Source organism: Solanum dulcamara, chromosome 2 (genome assembly GCF_947179165.1).
Source record: "Solanum dulcamara chromosome 2, daSolDulc1.2, whole genome shotgun sequence".
NCBI classification, from domain to species: domain Eukaryota; kingdom Viridiplantae; phylum Streptophyta; class Magnoliopsida; order Solanales; family Solanaceae; genus Solanum; species Solanum dulcamara.
Window position 1 is genome coordinate 887,537 of NC_077238.1, and position 22,914 is coordinate 910,450.

The 22,914-nt window shown below is 29.8% G+C and overlaps 2 protein-coding genes across 2 annotated transcripts; both read right to left on the reverse strand.

The window, feature by feature from the left end:
- Positions 1-3,027: 3,027 nt before the first annotated feature.
- On the reverse strand, positions 3,028-7,508 carry LOC129879874 (multicopper oxidase LPR1-like). The gene is made up of 3 exons (XM_055953603.1): positions 7,040-7,508; positions 3,644-5,101; positions 3,028-3,321 (listed from the first exon to the last, which is right to left on the reverse strand). The coding sequence occupies exons 1-3, from the start codon at positions 7,253-7,255 to the stop codon at positions 3,268-3,270; spliced, it is 1,728 nt and encodes a 575-aa protein (XP_055809578.1). The 5' UTR covers positions 7,256-7,508; the 3' UTR covers positions 3,028-3,267.
- A 9,176-nt stretch (positions 7,509-16,684) lies between these two features.
- LOC129873999 (heavy metal-associated isoprenylated plant protein 37) lies at positions 16,685-19,231 on the reverse strand. The gene is made up of 4 exons (XM_055949209.1): positions 19,138-19,231; positions 18,852-18,902; positions 18,656-18,731; positions 16,685-17,982 (listed from the first exon to the last, which is right to left on the reverse strand). The coding sequence occupies exons 2-4, from the start codon at positions 18,888-18,890 to the stop codon at positions 16,844-16,846; spliced, it is 1,254 nt and encodes a 417-aa protein (XP_055805184.1). The 5' UTR covers positions 18,891-18,902; positions 19,138-19,231; the 3' UTR covers positions 16,685-16,843.
- Positions 19,232-22,914: the final 3,683 nt, after the last annotated feature.

Below are 22,914 nucleotides of genomic sequence, written 5' to 3' on the forward strand. Positions count from 1 at the left end.
AATAAGCAAATCAGCCATGAAAAGCTACGATGAAGTAGTGAATAACGTTGTTTTCTATGTTATGACTCAAATATCTGGTTTTCTTTTCTTTTCGTGAATATTGAGTTAAAGTATCTATTGGCAATTACACTATAGCATCAACTTTTAGTAGCACCATTCTCATGAAAGCAAGTAATTGTACAATATCTTCTTTTGATCCCATGTTTTAATGTTGATTCCTTATTTTGTTGACAATCTAAAGATAAGCTCCTTCCATTATTTATTTCCTACCACACAAGATTGTCAACATATAGTTTAAAAGTTATCAAGCATAGCATATTATTTTGGAAGATTGACCACGGATATAAGTTCTTTTCATAACAGTAATGTCTGAACCAACTTGTTTGTACCTTGACTAGTTTTACGGGGTATTTTCTATCTCTCACCACACAAGTACCTGTAACTCCATCCACCGAGGTTTGGACAAGCGAGAAGAAGCCACCAAGTATTATTTTTTTTTCCAATTGAATCAAGACTTCATGATTTTCAACCCAATTCATTAACAACTAGGACACACCCCATAGGGTGCTATTATACATTATTTCCAACATAAGGGTAAACATTCCAACAAAACTAATCAAAGGAAAATTATTCACGTTGGGATGTGTAAACCAGGCCCGTAGCCATATTTTCGAGAGAATACTCATTCGGGGTGCTTCTCTAAAACTAAGATTAGAGAGTATTTTGTGAATCACGCATATTGATAATATATCGTATGAATACAAATATAAGTGCTAGAAAAATACATATATAGTTTTTCAAATACAATTAATATAAATATAAAACTCTCACTTATATTTGATTGAATATATAGATTGAATTTGTGGGGTTTGTTATGGTAAGACACGAAAAATGATCGAGTGGTATTGTCAGTGTTATCTTTACTTGCAAGAAAGAGTCAAAGAATTGCGATTATAGATCGTAGATAAAGAATTGCGAGTCGTTCAGAATTGCGAGTCGTTCTAATGGATGAAAAAGAAGAGAAAGAGTTTTTATATTAACAATTAATATTTAATGTCGTCATGAACCTTGATTCTTCAATCAAATTTCCATCTACTAGATGAATTCCACATCATTTAATAATAACAAAAATGAATTGAACTAAACTAAACCAAAAGAAGAACAAGCAAGTTAAACTGCTACTTTGTAGACAGGTGGTCAAGGGGAAAAGGGGAAGCTAGTAAATCATTTGTTTTAAGCTCTCAAATATTAAGGTCCCAAAAATAATTTTATCATTTTATTTTTATTTAAAATAATATTGAAGATTGTAAAAAAATCAAGAACAATACCTTTGAACTTGGCGCAAATTATTAATTTCTTCTCGAAATATTGACAGTCTTAAAAACACTCATCTATTTGACTAACTAAACTTAGATACACCCCCGATCTGCCACATGACATATCAAGTGGTCTTAAACTCTTGTAAGAACATGGGACTCTTAAAAAAAATCGAGAGAAGTGTTGAAAATACTCTAAATTTGGCGAGAATTTAGGAGTGTATTCCACTCATGTTGCGAGATTGGGGGTGTATTTAAGTTCAGTTAGTCAAGTAAAGGGGTGTTTTTTTTTAAAGCTGTCAATAGTTCAAGGATGAAACTAATAATTCACGCCAAATTTAGGAGTTCCAATACTTCTCTCAGAAATCAATATATATATAAACTATCTATATTTTACCTAAAATATTTTAAAGCTTTGAATTGAATAACTCATATATTTATTAATAAATAAAGCTTTTACAATAACATCCAAGTTAGTATATTAAAACACATGACTAACATCTTATTATTAACTTGAATTAATTCTTAATTTATATCACTGCGAAGTGCGAAGTTAACTAGACTCTTCATGTCATTTCAGAATCAGAAGCAAATCCAATCTTTCTATTATCAAAGATATTTGATTTTTAATATCATCAAATTCTTGATATTTCAAAACCACTAATGACAAATATCAATGCTAATTTCGATATACAAATGCATATTCAAAAGTAAAATTTACCAAATAATATTTTGATATACAAATATCATTCTTGAGTAGCTCATGAATTTACCAGTCACCAATTTTAGGATGTCTACTCATAGAAGCTCAAAATTAATTTCTTACCCTATGACAAGAAATTCGCTAACCAAAAGTTGCAAAATTAGATAATTGATAATAGCCTGAAGAAAAAGTTAAGTTTTATACATGTAACGTACAAGGCTATATCGAAAATTATAGCATTCTTTATGCATCTGAGGATTTGATCGACACCTTGTATCGGATTACATCTAACATGTCTAGTTCAACTATCCTTGTTGTGCAGATAAATGTTAATAATGAATTCGTGCAAAGTAGATAGCCACGTGATTTTCCTAATTTTCAATAAGAAGAACGAAGACGTTAAACTACTATTGAATCAAAAAACAATTAGGGGTAATGTTTTTTTAATGGATTTGTAATAAATCCAAGGATCTGAATTTTGAATGACATTCCCGCACGAATAACTCCATAGATGTTGTGATTAGCAGTTAAAAGAAGAAGAAAAAAGAAGAGAAGAAAAGGAGTTGAGAAACAAGTGGGAGAAAGGAGAGAAGAGAGATGAGTGTGAATTGTGGTTTAGCGAATCGTAACTGAATTCGCTCGACTTATATTTATTATATATAGATTAGGCCAACTGAATCTGTGCGCAACTAACAACTAAGCTGTCTAGAAAATAGGGAGATGATTGTTCACTAATTCGTTCCATTCAAATTTGATCGGAATTCAATAAATGTAGAGACGAAATTTTACAAAAAAAAATATTGAAAATTATTTCCAATAACTTTTCGTTATAGTGTCCAAATAAATATTCTTATTTTCTCTCAAACCATCATACAATTATTTGATTAGATCATCGAACCATTTATTTCTCCTTAAAAAAAATCAAAATTCAATTCTAAAGATGTCTTTTTTCATAACATACAGATCAGAAAATTGAATATTATACCCCTTGATAAATAAGGAAAGGACTAATCAATAAGAGTGGGTTCAATTCTCATTGCTTGAAATTCTATGAATTACATTACATATATGCACCATTAATATATTTGATAAAGGGTAGCCCGGTGCACTAAAGCTCCCGTTATGCGCAGAATCCGGGGAAAGGCCTGACCACAATCACTAATATATTTGATAATCATCAAAATTAAAATAAAAAAAAGGGCAATTAGTTTCCCCTTTCTCTCTTTCATCATTCTAGCCATTTTCCTATCAATTGACAAACTTTAGAGGCCTAATCATGACATTATCTTCATGATCAAGAATCTGCATTTAAGAAGAAAAAAAAAGACAAGACATGGAATCATTATATAATCAATATTTGTTGCTGAAAAGTGGATATGAACATAACACCACTACCCTCAAAGGTGATAGTAAGATGAATAAGAACGGTTCACTCTTAATTAGAGATCTCGGATTCGAGCTATCAATATGGAAAAAGTTCTAGTAGAAAACGTTTTCCCCTTTAATAGGTCTTATGCAGCGTAAATTCAAATTAATTTAATAGGTAATCCAATATGAGCACCAAAGATAGAAATGAAAATTTAGTGTGTGAAAGGTATAAAGTTGAGGAATAAGAAAAACTTACATGGCAATGATAAACATAGCCAGGCTCAGCTGTTGCATCAAAGGGATATGATTCATTTGAATGAATGAAAGAAAACTTCACAAATATTTTTGTAACATATCCAGGCAGCATTTTGTACACATTTTTCCACCCTTTCTCATGTAGAAGCACCTCAGTCCTTTTCCCATGTGAATAGTTGTTAATTTTGCACTTAATTGCATCATTCAATTTCATCATACAAGCTTTAAACTCTTCAATATTCACCAATTCACTTTGTTCCAAGACAACAAATAGACCTAAATGTATGTGCAATGGATGATTGTCCTGAGTTAGATTGATGATATTCCAAATCTCACTAGTCCCTACTCTTGGCGTCTCCGTCACGGGCGCCTCGAATGAGTTTCCGTTTATGTATAGATGCGTAGGCTCACCGATATCACTAGCATACTCGTAAAATGCAATGTACCTTGTATTCGAAGCCTTTGATATGTCCGGAGACATGTATTTTATCAATTTCTGCGGAATGTGCCCCGTTAGAACCTCGTGATGTGGGTCGATAATGAACTTCATGACCTTACTATTTTCTTCGTTGACCGGATCGCCAGACGGATAAGGATAGGCAGCATCATTGGCTAAAATCGCCGAGTTTGACTTTGACTTTGAAAAGTCAACAATCACATTAGCTATTTCGGACGGAGCTAATAGTACGTCATGGAGCTCCACGGGTCTTTCATGATAAGCTGAATCAGATGCCACGTGTATAAACGTCATGTTATTGGTGAAGAAAAATTTGAAAAACCTTGCATTACTTGCATTGATGATCCTAAATCGATATTTTCTCCGTTTCACCTTCATGTAAGGCCACGCCTTGCCATTGACTATGATTGCATCACCAAAATATTCAGGTTGCCACTGAGGATGTATAGAAGGATTGTTTCCAGTAGAATTCATGTAAATCGAACCATCTGATCTGAAACCACGATCAAAAACGAGTAATGGACGATCGTACTCTTCACCATATACTAGTCCCAACGGCCCCTCAACGCTCGATTGTTGTATAACATAGGCACCCATAAGACCAGCTAAAATGTTGACCCTAGTCAACCCCATCGCGTGATCATGGTACCACATAGTACCAGGATGTTGGAAATTGTGATAATGATACTTTTTTAATGTCCATTTTGGTCCATGATGTTGGAATCCATTAGTGAACCATGCCTCTGCATGTCCATCACTTTGTGGTTCATCAATTCCACCATGAAGGTGCACTACAGTAGGAATTCCTTTCTTTGAAGAAGGTGTAGCAGTTGGAATTGTTGGATCCCATGGAAGTATGTGCTTTGAAGGGAGGTGATTTTGCCACGTAATATAAGAGTCAACTCCATGAACGGCCTCGATTGTAGGACCAGGGACTGTTGCTGTATCCCACGATGTACCATATGCAAACACTTGACTTGCTGGAAGGTCCCTATGGAATTTCTACAAAAGAAAAAAAAATAAAAATTGAAGAGTTTAATTTCTATGCAACAAACAATATCAAATATACACGATCATCTAATTACTTATAAACGGATCTTGAAAGAGAATCGTATTCCATGAATATGATATCTATCTAGTGTGACATATATGGAATATATGATAAAAGTGAATCTAATGATCGATCATGTCATATAGACCCAAATTAGACATCTAATTATTTCGATTTAAATTATTCAGAAAATACAATATTTGATATATATCAAAAAGATGGACAATGGAACTTATTTCTTGATTCACACAAAGTGATGAATAGGGAATTGTAGCTCTAAAATGATAGCGTAACATTATTTTGTTTTTAAAAGACAGAGAATAACTTATACTATCCCACCCACAATCTATAAGAATAGATTATGAGTGATTTACTATAACAAATTAAATCCAATAAAGTTGAATTAAACAACAAAGAAAGAATGAAACTTTGTGGAGGAAAAACTTTTTTATACCGTAAAAGAATCTGATTCAATTAGTATATATCTAGTACTTCTATAGTACTAACTATATGTTATAAAATAAATACTTTTCTCCATTCTCAAGTACATAACATTCTATTCCAAAGTAATGATTAAGATAAGTGATGTAAGTGGACATATGATCTGAACTTTGGACATCCAAAATAACAAAGAAATTAATTCTTGTAGCATTTATTAAAAAATGCTAATTAAGGTTGAGGGCAACTTTAATTTTTCACACTATTGGTGGGAAAAAAACATTGGTACAAATTTAATATTAGCAAAATTTTCTTAATGGAATGTTGACAATAAGAATTTCTAGATGGAACGCTTGGGTATTTACTACTTTTCAATGTTTCATATATGCTAGATGTCTAGTTGGAGGCCACTTAACTACAATTCAAAGTTATTTTAGTCTTGAGACTTTGATATATATATCTTCTTCTTTTTCCGTTCGGTGTTCACCTTTGATATCCATTTTGGGATCAAATAATTTAAATTCATATAAGAAAGTTTCACTGTGGCGTAAAATGTGCTATCAAAGATGAATTTATTCTCAAAATTCGAACAGACATCTAATTCAATAATATATAAATTCCTATTTTTACGCTAAGAAGACTTTGGAGTCAATATATATTAATCTTGTGAGTGAGGTAGAATATATGCTTATTTTAGTTTATTTTTGTGCTAAAAAATTATTTTCGATATATCTTTCAACTCATAATTTAACAATAAATAAAAATAATACTTAAATATTTCCTCAATCATTTTCATGTTTATAGGAATTATCGTTGTTTCTCAATCACAAACTATGAACCGCGTGAACCACTAGAGTTTTGTGTCTTTGTGAGTGAAAAAAGTTAAAAAGTGCGTCACATTGGAAAGATGACAAAAACAGTGAGGATGAAAAAGGCCAAAAAAAGAAGAAGAAAAGACATACACCCTCATGACACATACAAAGGAGCAAAATTAATGGAGCGTTAAATATTCCATCATTTTTAGCCAGAAATTTAGAATTTGAATTTTAAAATAAATATATTTTTTATGGAGAACGATTTACGCTCATAATCCTCTAGATTGAGATTTTTCAACACGATATCTAAATTAGTTAAAATTTAAAGTAGATATCAAATATCAGAATAAACAAAAGTACGAAATGAAAATTACTCCAATCATTTCATTTTATACGTTAGTGTTTAACCAAACTCGACATTTTTATTTTTTTTGTAAAAAGGACTTGACACATAGTAAAAACACTCTCGTGACTTATAATTCTAAAAAAAATATAGAAATTAGTGACAGATGAATTTTGCATATGAATAACAAAAACAATCTCTAATTCTATTTAACAATAAATTATATATAAAAAAAATATATTATTAGCTACTAATAATTTAACAACGAAATACGTAATTAATTAATTGCTTACCCATTTTTTGTGGTACATGCCAATTTTGAAAGATTTGGGAACATGAACACCATTGATAACATCATAACCTTTGATTCTTGGCATGTCTGGAAGTTCATCAACAAACATTTTTAATTTTGAAAGGCTCATAAGTTGATCATTATCTTTTGCTATTGTTGAAGCCATGAAAATTCCCAAGAAATTAATTAAATACACCAAAAATAACATTTTTTCCATCTTTTTTTAAATATATTTGAGGACCAAAGTCACCAAAAACACCCCTTTTCTTCTTCTTGAAGTTTTAGAAGAAGGAGAAGGTGGGGGGGATTGGGGGGGGGGGGCGGAGATAGATAAGAAAGAAAGAGGATTTGTGTGTAGACTATATAGAGGACAAAAGTTATGGTTTTGAGTTCACAAGAAGAAAAGAAGAAGAACCATGAAAAGTATAATTTATAGTATTGAAAACTGAGAACCTTTGTGTTTTGGTTTAATGTGATAATAAGTTAATAACAAACAAAAGATCCACCATTTTATGTGTGTTCAAATATAGGATTTTTAGTCCTTTAAGCTTTGTGAATATTGGGTAATTTTAGGTTAATTAAATATTTAACAAACTCTGTCGGTTAGATTTAAAGAAAATTGTAAAAAAAAAAATATAGGAAAAACTTATATTGAAGGTGCAATTTTTATAGGTTGTGTTATATTTGATATATTTCTATATTTTAGTACAATTTATATTATTTTTTATTTATATTTGTGTGTAGGGTAATAATTGATTTCTATTTTGTATTAGTTTCTAAAATTTGATATGATATTTTTAGTATTCCGAATTAATCTTTTATTGTTGATTTTTTTTTTTCAAATCTAATCAACTTAATTCATTAAAATTTGATGAAAATTGTAAAAAAGTACTTGCTACTAATAAATTTAAAGGATCAAAAAAGTGTTTTTTTTTTTTTGCTTGATAGGATCAAAATTTTATATTTTAAAGGACTAATTTAATTTCCCCCAAAATTTAAAGGATCATTTTTCGTCACTTTCTTGAGGGAAATAGGGTGGGCTTCGATGTCTCCGAAAAGCTGAGGTTATAAAAATAGTTTTGGAATTTTTTTTTGTTCTTCTTTTTTTAGTATATGAAAATAAAATATCTATTAAAAAATAATTTCTTTTATTTTTTTGTTTTATTTGAAAGACTTTTGTTTATTGGAGGAGAAGAAAAAACCTGAGATTTAATAAGATTTTTAACTATTTTATATTTTTAAAAAAATTAATTTAAAATAATTAAAAGGATAATAATAGAAAGTAATCTTTAATTTATGTTTTAAAATATTTTTTTAAGGGTGCACCATATGTTTTGTGGACCATGATTAACCCTTACGTTTAGTGTGAACTAATTAAATTCATTGGATGATCCATTTTTCATTTGATTTTATATTACAAAGTCATATCACATGAAATTTCTTTGTTAATCAATACTTTTTCATTCATTTTTATTTGTTACAGAATTAATTTATTTAATTTCTCAAATTAAATTAAACTAGATTAATTTATTATTTTAAATTTTAAATTTAAAGATTTGAAAATTATACGAAAAATACTATAAGTTGTAATTTTTTTCAAATTGATACAATAAAAAAATACATTTTAAAATGTAGATCAAAATTCATGTAATCTAACTTTCGAAAAGTAAAATGTGATAAGTAAAAACAAATAGAGAGAATATGTGATTGTATCGAATGATAGAAAAATGTTCTTTTGGCATGTATTTTGAAGCATTAGAGGCCTTTAGAAGTTTTATTTGCAATTTTTTTTTGGAATGATACTTGAAATATGCTCTTTTTTTATAATTAATTTTATGATTTCATCACATACTATTGTTAAATCTCAAAGGATGAAGAAAAATTTAAATTCCTTATATGAATTTGGGCAAACTCTAGCTTATCATGAGTTAGCTTTGGATTGAGTTAAGATTAAGATCGATTTCTTCATATTACAAATCAGATAATTCACAAGTATAAGCTTCATGTGCTCTTACATATATTTTACTCTTATTTTTAAACGTGAACTTCGTAAACTAAAAGAAAAGCTCGTTTTTAAAACTAAACATGAACTTCATTGTACATAAAGGGGAAATGAAATTTGATAGTAGAATCATAATCCAACTCTAAAATGGAAAAATAATGGAGCCTAATAAAAATTTGACAAAAATCTCAAAATAAATTTCTTACTAAACGTCTCACCAAAGATTTTGGCTAAAGTATCAAAATCATTTTTAAAGAATTTCCTGTTTAAAAAGTCAACAATTTTTTTTATGTAATGGACAGAAAGGATTTTTATACATTCCACGTAAGTTGAACAAAAAAAATTACTTGTTCAAATGAAAGATAATAAAAAAATAAAAAATAAAAAAATCCTTTTCAACTACTTTGGATGATTTCAGATTAACTTTGTACTTGATTGTATTTTTGTTTTCGGTATAAGAGTTATATAAATTAGAATACATGAATTATAAATTTATTTTAATATTTTATGTGAAGTAGCAATCTCGTAATAGCTAATCCTAGAACAAAATAACCAAATGACTCTTTTCTAAAAGACCTTAGATATAAAATTTTATTCAAATTTATCTATTATAAAATCATATACAAATTATACTATACGCTATATATATATATATATATATATATATATATATTTCAGATTTAATTTTTAAAAATTGATGAATTTGCTTTGCTTTTAATTTGAAATACATAATAATCGAATCAAACTAAGGACATATGGAATCTGAGTGTATGGCTATTATTGGATCGAAGTTACGTTATATTAATGGCATTGGAAAGTTATACACGAATTTCTTGCAACTAGTAATGAGAACATAATTTATTCCATGGATTACAACATTTTAGTTGACTCAAACAATTATATATAACCCTCGTCTCAAATTATCAATCGTATTTCTCTTTTACATACTTCTAAAGAAACATTAATAAAAAAGACAGATTTTTTATTATTTTGTCCTTATTTATATTTTAAGATATAATTTCTCTTTGTTATATATTTACTATATCGAGGCGTCTAACGTCGTGTTCAAGCACAATTACTACTAAGGATAAAAATTGTGGGACGGAGGAAATTAAAATGAATTTTGTCTTGAACTTTTAAAATAACAAATGATTTGAAAAAAATTATTTTTAAAAATCATGACAGATAATTTGAAACGACTGAAGTATATCTATTCTCTTTTGCTTCTATATAAAATTTAATTCTCGGCCATCTAAATATAGAATAGTATTACATTCTTGAAAGTGAATTAAGGACAAATATGATAAAAGGATCATCAAAATCATAATTATTCGATCAGAAATTAATTATTTCTTAGTTACTATAAGGTTTCAACTTTCAAAAAAACAAAAAATTATCTTTATGTGCTGGCCATAAACAAAAGTTACAATTGGAGCTATATAACTATATAAGTGTATGAATCTTTTCTTTTTTAATGATAATAGCAATTTGCCAATCAATTTATACCCAACTCGTGGTAGATTAGTGAACCACCAATTGTTGGTCGTCAAGTTTCAAAATTTGATATTTTATTTATATAATATTGTTTGCACATATATATATATATATATATATATATATATATATATATATATATATATATATATATATATATATATATATATATATAACGGAACGATATCAGCTTCTTCTCCTAAAGTGGCTTTGCCCCGCAAATTCAACTCAACCTAACATTTTTTGACACAACATGTATGTACAAATATTTTTTAAATAAAAACCAAATCAAAACTATTGTACAATCATATATATTATTTTGTCATGAGGTGATTATTTCACCTTTTATGATAATTAGATGAGTCATGTGGGCTCTTTTAGTTCCACATACATATAGTTTTAGCCGAAGGGGAGTCTTGGAGTAACTGGTAAATTTGTTGTTATGTGATCAGGAGGTCACGAGTTTAAGCCTTGAAAACAGCCTCTAAGACTGCGTACAATTGATCCTTGTGGTCAGGCCCTTCTTTGGATCCTGCGCATAGCGAGAGTCTTAGTGAACCGAGCTGCCCTTTTATACATATAGTTTTAGCCAATTGAATGAGACCATTCTTTTGATTGGGACTTTTTTGATGCCTTTTGAGTTTCTTTTTCTAAGTATATATCCTCTTCCCACTCCAAACCAAAACCTAAAGACAAAAAAAGTTGTCAAATCATTCAAGAAAAAAAGGACCTCTCTTCTAGACCATTGTTGGAAATTCTAGCCCTTGTAACAGTTGTAAGAAAAGGATATGTAGTAATGGAATAAGGCGTAGTCAGGTAAAAGCAGGAGGTTTAGAAAATTATACTGTATATTTAAAATAGGATCATTGTTGGATGACCCTTTTTTTAAAGACCCAACCTCCTTGACTTTTCTATATTTGTTATATTTTAAGTTTCGTTAGTGAAAGTTCTGACTTTGCTATTAAATTTGGTGATTTTTCAAAAAGAAAAAGTTGTACACATAAAGTTAAATTGAAAAATAGTATTTGAAAATGAAAATTGTGTTCGGACGTCTGCATTTCATTTGAGAAAAAATGTAAAAGTTTCGTGAAGATTTTTTCTTTTTTACTTGAAGTGGTTATTATTTTAAAAACCCAACCTCAATTTGGAGTAAAAAAATCGAACAATATAAATCAAACAATTTTTTGATTATTTGATTATTTTTTGATGGATACCAAAATTTTAAATCTAATCTCATCATAATATTTTTACTCACTTCACTGCTCACTAAGCGAAACTCAGAAGAACCATCTAGCAACTACTTGGTGTTTAATTTGTTTACTTGATACATGGACGTTTTCTTGAGGCGGGACCTCCTATCTTGACTCAATAGATTTGGATTATGTATGTACACATGGATGAGTCAAATTGTTGGGCAATTAAGTCAGTGCTAGATATTTTTAATACTATTGATGGATATGAACATCATGAATTATCTCGTAATAAAAAATGTCTTTTCAAGATTTTTTCTTTCATAATCAGAATTGGAGAAGAATGTTACGATCCGAATCCGAGTGTGATGGCACTCATCTCAATCCATCGAGATAAGTCAGCCTAATATCCAACGAAAAGTAGATGCAGAAGAAAAAGAAAAGAATCAAAATTTAACTTAAGCGAAAACACGTAAAAGAAACTCAACATCCCCCAAGATTGGTTGTCACGTGTACAAGCTACTAATTTATTATCGAAGTACGAAAAGAAATACAGCCACAATGTATTTGTCTCTAGAATATGACTAAAAACATAAGAAAAGAGCAAAAGGTGTCCGCTAGATGAATGTAACAGCTACCTTAACACTCGGAATGAGAGCCTCGGATGTAGTAGAAAATGCTACAAGATCAAGCAGGTCCGGGCTCACAACCTACACAAGTGTGGAAGCAAGGGGTGAGTACCAAACAATACGGTACTCAGCAAGTGGATAGCTAAAACTAAGCAAAGCTTAATAGATACAAGTACTCCTGTCCTCCCAACCCAACCTCCTTAACTACAACCTACATAAAATCAGTCCAACTCTACACTTGTACAATAACAACAGTAATACAGTCCACAAATACTCATCAATAGTCTCGTCAATGAATAATACCAAGTCAAGTTCAGCACACACAGAGCAATATGGGGATAAACACAAATTCACAAATATCAACAAAATGCGATGCAATGCAATGAAATGATGCATGTCTGTCCTATCGGTACACATCCGCTGAATCACAGTCCGGAACCCATAGGGGACATTTCTGTCCATGTAACCTGCCACGGAACGTGTGGCCCATCCCCTCAACATATATATCTTGCCACGGAGCGTGTGGCCCGACCTCTTTTATTTCATAATACTTGCCACGGAGCGTGTGGCCCGACCCTTTTATTTCATATCATTTTCAGTCTCAACACAATATGTCAGAACCAATGCAATCAACTCATGTTCATATAATTCACGATAATAACATGACAATAACAATATTTTTTTCCTATCTCACATCAACATAGTCATTTCACATGTCCAAAATAAATCCACAATCACAATATATCAATTCCACCAATACATGTCATTAGATCACCATTTTATACCCCTCATCTTCATTTTTTAAGGCCAATCATATAGTCAATAATCCAGTCTAATTCTCATTACTCCCTAGTACACATAACACGGAAATACAAGCATCTACAAGCTTAAAACTAAGGTTTAAAAATTCACTTGCCTTAATTAATCAAGCAATTACTCCGGTACTTGAGCCTTCCCTTTTCGTTGGGCCTCCAAATAAGTATAATCTAATCAAACAAATAACCACAATAAGATTTCAAAACTAACAACATTCATATTATTATATGTCTCGCCTAGACCCAAAACCTACCCAAATCTATAATCAAGTTCCTAATATTGATGTCAAATAACATGTCAACTCTCATATTTTCAAATTTTAAGCCTAGGGTTAGGTTCTAATTTCCCCAATATCATAAATTTAATGGAATTCATAAAATATAATATACCTAATATTTAATTATCTATCTCAATATATCAAAATTCGAGAACTAACTCATTCTATGTCATTGAAGTCAAATCTGAAATTTTCTTTCCGATTATGTTCACTCATGATAAAATAAACTCACATGTCAAATTTCAGCTAAAACAGATCGTTATTCGACCCCCAAATCAAGATTTTATATGAAGAACTCTAGGCTCATATTTTCTTATTTCAACATTGTTTCTCCACCAATATACCCTAAAAATATGTTCATAATCACATGAAAATTTAATGAAAAGGATGGGAATAATTACCTTGACGCTTTGAAATGAAAATCCCTATTTTTCTCTTTTCCTTTATTTTTCTTTTTCCCCTTTCTTTTCTTTCATCCTCCGTATTTTTTTTTCTCTCCCAGTTTTTGTAACGTGCGTCGCTGTTCTCTCTTTTTGTGTTCGTTATATAATGCCATCAGATAATATATATATATATATATATATATATATAAAATCTTTTCTTTTATTATTTTTTTTTCTCTTCCAAACTAATTATGTATTAAAATTTAGAAACCCTACTAACCTATTTTAATAAATATAAGAAAAGTGGTATAGAATATTAAATAAATTAACACTTTAGCCCATTAATTAAATTAATTCTCTAAAATTATCCCTCAACTAATTAACCAAAATTACCGAATAGTCCAAATAACCCATTAAAATTTTACGGAAAGGGTCTCGTATGAAAGGAGGAGGACTCGTTCTCAAAATGACCTAATGGGTCATTACAACGAGATAATTAAGAAGACCTATTGAGAATGTGGTGTAATGCTACTTATATCGAACCTAACCTGCATGATTCAAGTCTACTATGATATCATTTGGATCGATTTAGCAAAATTCAAGATATAGCAATTTCACAATGTTGTTTGACTCAAACAACATCGATCTAACTATTGATGAAATCAAATTAAAGTGCCACCAAAAAAACACCTCCAACAAAATAATACCCTCTTTTTAAACTAATAATATTATTCATCATTGCATTTCATTGACAATAATTCATGAATGTATACTAAGCCCACTGCTTTTAGTTTATTCAATCAGAAATCATGACCCATTTTTCTATAGATACAACCTGAAGTTTTGAGTAATGATGAATTTGTTTAGAAGAAAATCATTGCATTTTCTGGTCTGGAAATACATATACATTAATACATTGTGGATTTCCAATGTGTTAAGCACTTGGCCTATATGAATTCTTCACCAACGTCATGTCTCTTGTGGACTTGTAGTCATTTTTGCACTTGCCAACAAAAAAAAATCATTTCTTTTACAGAAAATATTATTCCCATTTTATTGTTAGGTTGATCACAAAGGGTCGAAAGCTTTGTAGTAACGATAAAGTTATTTTCGTGTGACTTATAACTCATGAATCTGAGTCGTGGAAAAAATCACTAATATTTGCATTAGGATAGGTTGTCTACATCACACCCCGTGAGGTCCATCTCTTTTACGGACCATGTTTAAATGTAAAATACTTTTGCACAAGCCGCCTTTTTTTTTTTGGTTAGGTATACATACTTTATGTTTATGTTAAATACACTCATGATATCAAAAATGTTAGCACTATCAGATAACTTATAAGATAATTATAGATAATTTTTTATGGTAATCATTCACTAATAACATAATAAAACAGTAAATAGACTGATATATATAACATGATAAACTACAATAACATTATAAAAAGATTTTATACTGTTAATATATATAATTTAAAATTCAGATGGGTGATGAATCTAGGGACACATTGAACAGACCAATTCCTATTAGTTAGTCTTGGGCTCTCAGATCCCAACATGGATCAAACTCTCTGGGCCCAAAGAGGATATTGTAGGAGAAGAATTGGGCAGATAATGGGCTGCAAGTTCTTTTCTACCATTGAGTGGGCTTGAGCTAGAGAATCTAATTTGACTTTCTACAATTATTAAAAGTTGGAGGAAATATTTAGCATTTACCATTTAACGGCACGATTTTCTCTTTAAATCGATTAGTCTTTAATTTTTTTAATTTAAAAAATTAAACTTATATATAGTGAGGCATAATTTCTTTAAGGATACAATATAAAAATATAAATTTATACTCTGTAAACATTATTTTCTCTGAGGGGCAAAAATAAAGATCAGCATAAAATAGAGGTAAAACTGCAAATGGCCCTTTGTTTAAAGCATACATAAAGGAGTAAGACCCAATTTATCTCCATTTAATTGAAGTTTGAATCTTACTAATTCATACATTAAGTGTACTACAACCACTTATTAACTCTTAATAAATCTTAATTATTCAAATTTATAATCTTATAATCATTGAAACATTCACTTAAACGTGAGGCAAATGTAACATTTATCACTATTTTATTTTACAATCATCAAGCACTCCATCTATACAACCTACGGTTACTATCAACAATATTAAAACATTTTCATGAGCCAGGATATTCCATGGGATTAGCAATAAAAATGGATCAAAAATCTAGTTATGTCAAATGAGTGTAATCAAATGATGAACCCACTTGGCTTGTTGGAAAGTGTACCTGCACAGTATGTCCTACTCTCAACTACTAGTAAAATAAACTTTATTACAACATACAAATATATACCCACTCCCAACCATTTCTTTTAACTTTTGGTGGTCCATGACATAACTTCACAGCAACCACGTGACTTGTGCGTGCCCATCCACCTAACAAACCATTCCCCATATTTATATTTTTGCGGTACACAAAAGGTGTCCAAACACAAACCAAATTCTTACATTGCCCAATGTCACACCTTGTCTCTTCAAAATCCCACTTTGCTTAGTTTTCGACTGCGATATCTGATACGTATTGAGGTCTAACCACACTGTAAAATTTCATATGAGAGGCAAAACATGACGTAATAAAGCCGTGCTACTCCATCATAACCTACTACTTCACCATAATCTTTGTCATATCCAGAATTTGAAATCAAGCCTGTCAAACTCCCACTTTAATACTTAAAAAACTCAGAAAATATGTCTTAGTTGACTATATATTCCTCAAAACTACAAAGCATACCTTGTTAATAAAAACATAATCTTCGACTATCATAATAATAATACTAAAATAAGGAGAATTATACAACAATGTAAATTGTAGCATTAGCAAGAAAATACATATTAAACATCATATATCTTCTGATGTTAAATAGAACAAGATTGAGGACCTAAAATACTCCTCATCCTCAGACCATTACTTCAATTCCCACATTACAAAATACACACTAAAACCGCACTCACATAATGGAACAACTACTAGGATTCTCATCACTAAACATATGAGTATTAGTGGCAGATTGATCAGCAGCAGCAGCAGCAGCAGATGTGTAATAATAAGGATCAGCATAGGAAGTGTATGGGACTTGACCATAATTACTATTGTTATAGTAATAACCAGTAGCTGGAGGAATGAACGGAGACCGATTGTACATCACTTCAGGTTGTTGTTGTTGTTGTTGTTGATGTTGCATAGCATGCCTGTTAGGAAAATTCATTAGCATTTGTGATGGATTGTACTGATGTTGTTGACCTCCACTGTTCATGTTCATTAGCATTGAGGCAGTTGATGGATGATGATGACCACCGGTGGCTAAAGATCCCGGTATAGCATTGTTTGGGTGAACTTGAAATCCTCCTCCACCGTTCAACATTGCAGCAATGTTGGCGTTATTATTAGTAGTAGTAGTACCATTGTTGTTATTTCCATGAAAACCAGCAAGATTCATCATTGCATTTATGTCATTTCCTCCCACCATTCCCATTTTCGCAGCCTCACCAAGATTGGCATTTGCACCTAAGTGAGCAGCAGCAGAAGCAGCATTGTTTATGTTCATGTTCAGTTTCATTGCAGCCAATGTTCTTTGGTCAATGCCACCACTTCCAGGATTTGCCTTCATTGTCATATTCTGAATAGGACCTGTTTTCTTGCCATTGGAAGCAACATTGTTGTTGTTTACTTTACCATTGACCATAGCAGCTGCCATAGCTTTCTTTGCATTGTTGTTTGCTTCTGCTTGTTGTCTAAGAAGAGCCATTTGTCTTGTTCCATCTCTCACAAACCTCATCTCTTCCTCAGGATAACCATCATCATCCTCATCATCATCATCCTCATCGAGATAATCGATTTCCTCTGGCACAAGATTGAACTTTTGCTGGTTCTTGATTATACCTTGTTGCTTTTGATTTTTGTTCTTGTTGTTGTTATCTTTGATGCAGTTGGGGTTTTGTTGTTTCTGACTTTGATTAGTATAATTCTGAGACCAAAGCTCAGCATGCTTACCAGCCTTAACTAATTTTTTAATCAAAGTTCCAGAATCAACACTACCAGAAACAGTCACTTTTTGCTGCTCAGAGTCAATGTTTATTTGGTAAACACCTATGCCATAAAGAGGGCAAAATCAAACAAGAAATGTTTTAAAATTGATTAAACCATAAAAGGCACTTAATGTAAATGCATCAAACAACATAAAGTTCTAGACTTTTCATGACAAGAATCATTCATGAAACAATAATCTATCAATTAATTATTATTTCATCCAAAAAGGCAAGGAAAAGCAGTATGTGAACACCATAAAGAAACAGAACACATTTAAATTAAAGCAAACATGTACAAATTTAAAGAATGAAACTGAGAAAAAGCAAACATGTACAAATTTAAATTAAACCCCAAAAGGCTGAGGAAAGTGACAAATCACAAAACCTCAAGTTCTAGTCTTTTAAGGAAAGAAAAATCAAAATGCAAGAATAAGCAGTTAGTGAACACCAGAAAAAAACAAAAACTGAGCAAAGCTACAATCTTTACAACTATCTTAAAATAGTTAAAATTAATTAAACCCCAAAAGGCTAAGGTAAGTAAAAAATTCATCAAACAACTTCAAGTTCTAGTCTTTTCATGACATGAATACTTAAAAAGAAACATAAGCCACTCAAATTAATAACTATTTCATCTCAAAAGACAAGGAAAAGAAATTAGTGAACTTTCAAGAATGAAACTAAGAAAAAGCTAAAATCTTAACAACAATCTCAAAAATAGTGAAAAAGTAAAGAACCTTCAATTCTCTGAAGGAGCTTCTTCACTTTCTGCTTGCAACCATCACAATGTATGTTTACTCTGAGCACACAAGTCTAAACAAAAACAAGAAAATGGTAAACTACTAAAGGGCAAAAAGCAAAACAAACAAGCAGATAACTTTACAAGAAAACAGAAACAAAAAAACCAACTTTTTACAAAGGGGAAAACACTACCTGAATCTTGAGTAGCTTAAAGTCTTCATCTTTAGTCATTTCTTCAAATCTCTACAAAGAGAAACAGTATAATATAAACACAAAACTACATATACTTAAAAACAGACAAATGTAGGAGGGTTAAACAGACTATATGAGTTTCAAGATTCTATCTTTTTTCACTCTTTTCTTCAGAAAAAAAAAACAAAGAAGAGCAAATGGGGAAGAGACATTTTTACAAACAAAACAAATGCAAAACACACAAAACAATTTTTTTAAAAAAGAAAATGTTCAAGACTGTACTTACAGAGAAAAAGGAGAAGTGTAGAGTGTCGACTGAAGCAAAGTTGTATAGTGAATTAGCTTTAACTCTGAATTGTGAAATGATGTGATTTAACGTTAAATACTGTGAAAAACAAAAGGAAAAAAATATTTTTAAAAAAATTTTAAAATGAAGAACAGTGACTTGACAAGCTGACTTCTATCCCTGTCCTCTTTGTTACATGCTATATCTATCACCCCTGTTAGACTTAGAGTTTTGTTTCATATTTATTTCCTCTAATTTTGAACGTGCAAAAATAAATAATTTAATTTATATAAAATTAAATAATTAAATACACATATTTTTTAGGTCAATTCGCATCCTACATGACATCCTATGTATATCATATCACATAATATTTGTATATTTATTGGATCAACTTTATATAAATTTAGTTGTGTACTTATTCATACCCACAATTGAAGGACCTAGATATCGCTTAAATCAAATTAAATGACTATTCATATATTATGATTATATAATACTCTCTCTTCTCTCCGAATAACTATTGTTTTAGTTCATTTCATGTCTATTTAGTAAAATAATAAACGTAAGATATTGTTAGATGCTTCCCAACATATCATTATTAAGAAGAATTTTTTTTTAATATCTCTTTGTTTAAATTTGTTTTGTCGGATCTATTTTCTGATTGTGAATGGATCAAGAGGATTTGCACTGAAATGAACCAATGGACTGGAGTTCATATAGAGAGGAGGGAATCAAGAGAAAGCAGTGGAAGTGATTGCAGCGTTATGGGAAGCTGTTATCTATCATGTGTGGAGGAATAGAAACTGAATTTTTTTTAGAGGTTCTAATGTTAACACTGATATAGTTATTACTCGGATAAAGCAGGATTTTGTAATTAAACTAGACTACGTTAGGAAATCAAAAAAGGCTCAAAGGAGTAAATCTGGTTACAGAGATTCTTTGTGTAAATTAGAGCTCAACTAGAGGCCTCATCTTCCTTGCATGTGGCAAGGGGTTAGGTGCTCTTTAGGTGTATTGTTTTGATGTTAATGGTAATCTTTACATAGTTATCAAAAAAAAAAGTTAAAGATATGTTAAATGTAGCAAAATACTATTTATATTATAATCTAAAATTAAACTGTCATGTGAAAAATTAGATTTAAAAGAAGTAAGACAAATAAATTGAAATTGAGGGAGAAATACACATTTACCCAATACCTATAGTTTTCTTGAATTTGTTTTTTTAAATCAGTTTATGTGTATTTGAGTTTGAATATCTCTGTGCACAACGGCTCTTTGCATTTGAGTGTGTCATGTGTGAGTGTTGCAAAATTTGCAAAACTCCAAATTTCAAAGGGATTTGTTTCATTAAGGTACTTTGAATTCTACTCCCTCTGTCCCATATTAATTATCATGTATATTATAAATATATATTTTAAAATAATTATTAATTTAAATAATTAAAAAATTAATTATTTCTTTTTAATTTTGCTCTTAGCATTAATTATTATAAAATTAAAAAATATGTAAATAAATTAAAGATTAAAAAATTAATAAAAAATATATTAGTCAAATAATGCTCCTAACTTTTAATGCACAATGAATTCAATTTATGTGATATGTCCGCTATAGAGATAAAATGACCCCTACCAGAGATGTCTGTATTTCTAATATTTGAATCGAATATAAAAATATTTATTACTTTATCACAATTTTTAATAATAAAAGGTATGTTGATTCAATAATCAATAGACTCCAAGCAAAGCAAATCGTTTTCATTTTAATTATAAAATGACCCCTACCAGAGATGTCTCTATTTCTAATATTTGAATCAAATATAAAAATATTTATTACTTCATTACAATTTTTAATAATAAAAGGTATGTTGATTCAATAATCAATAGACTACTAGCAAAGCGAATCGTTTTCATTTTAATTTCGCTGAAAGCCTAATTATATAATAAATATATAATATATAATATATAATTTACACATTACAACTTATTTGATTCAATAGGATAACTTTAGGTTTTTATTTACAAAATTAATAATATATCGCCGTAGTTAAATTAATCAATTCAGTTCGATTTGATTTGACGGATTTTCAAAGTTCCATTTGTAAAGGTTACAAGATACTCTTCTATGAGTACACTTTATTAATTTTAAAACTAAAAAGTAAAATGATATGATGATTTAATCAGAGATATGCTCAGTAAAAGTAAAGAGAAAAATCTTGACAGAAAAATGTTGCATCACAAAATTCTTCAGGCAGTAAAGACACTGAAATGATGGATCATCTTTTTTTTTTTGGTTAATTCAGAGTTATATATTATATTCTTTTCCTTTTTTACAACTTTTACTAAATTTAAAATACTTTATTCTGCTTTACAAATGGAAATAAAAGATATTCCTTTTGCTTATTGTTGTTTCACGTTTTAAAAAAAAACGATTCATTTTTTAATTGCTTTGGTAATATGATCCATTTCACGTGAGAACGCTAATAATAATGAAAGATATAATATTGATCGAATGTGTAATTAACACACTTTTTTCCTCTCTATCTCTAAAATTGTATCTAAATTCATTTGACATACTCTTTCATTATAAATACGTGACACTTAAGAGTGTGCATCAATCGAGTTTGATTTGATTTTCATGTATTATCGATTTAATTTTTTATTTTGAAATATGCTAAATTATTAATAAATCAATAAAATATTCTTTATCAACTTTTGATTTATCGGTTATGATTCTTAACGGTTCGATTTTCAGTCTAACCAATAAGAAAATGCTCATAAAATAATTGTATGACTTCTCCAACAATTTGACCCTACAAGATAATAATATAACTTTACGGAATGCTCATAAAATAGAAACAATGCATGAAAAGAACTCTATAAGTGCAACACAAATAAAAGAGCTATGACAAAAATGTGAATTGAAGGTTAAAGGACAAAGGTAGTAACCAATAAAGTATTGATACTAATATTTAATATTTATTTAGGGGTAAAGTAGTAAACTATTATTATCTTAACGGGTTATCGGTTTACCCAATATTAAAAATCAATATTGAACCAATAACCCAGTATTTTTTTTTATAAAACCATAAAAAATTCATTAATTCAATAACCCAATAACAATAACTCAATAACATTTATTTTAATTCGATTTTTGCACATCTCTAACGACACTACGTGTTTTACATAGAAAAGAGACTGTGAAACTCTCTCATATTTTTGTGTAATACCACCAAGGGTACAATAAGATGGTTGAAATCTAATTACTTTTTTGAGTTTTAATCATATATAGTGTTTGAGAGTTCTCGAAATAAAAATTTTCTTACTATTTCCATAGAAGTTCCTATGTACACCAAAAATACTATATTGGATTTATGGCGTAAATCGCAAGTTCACAAGTACGATAGTGATAAATTCATCGAACTACAAACAATTATTAAAGAGCTCCCAAATTTTATTTTATTATTTTATTAAAGAAAATTGAGTAAAGAAGAGAGATAAAAAGTGATATCCACATAAGGCATAAATCGCACGAAATTATAATTATATTTTTCTTCTATATATTTTATTTTTATTTTTATTTTAAAAGGATGTTCCTATATAATGAAAGAGATTATATTGGTCGAACGCGTAATCCAAACTCTCTCTCCCACCGCAAATTTGATCCTAAATTTATCTGACACAATCTTTCAGCTTAACTCGTGACATTTATGTGTTTTACATACGAAAGAGATGTGTAAATCTCTTTTATATCATTGCGTGTAATACCATAAAAATG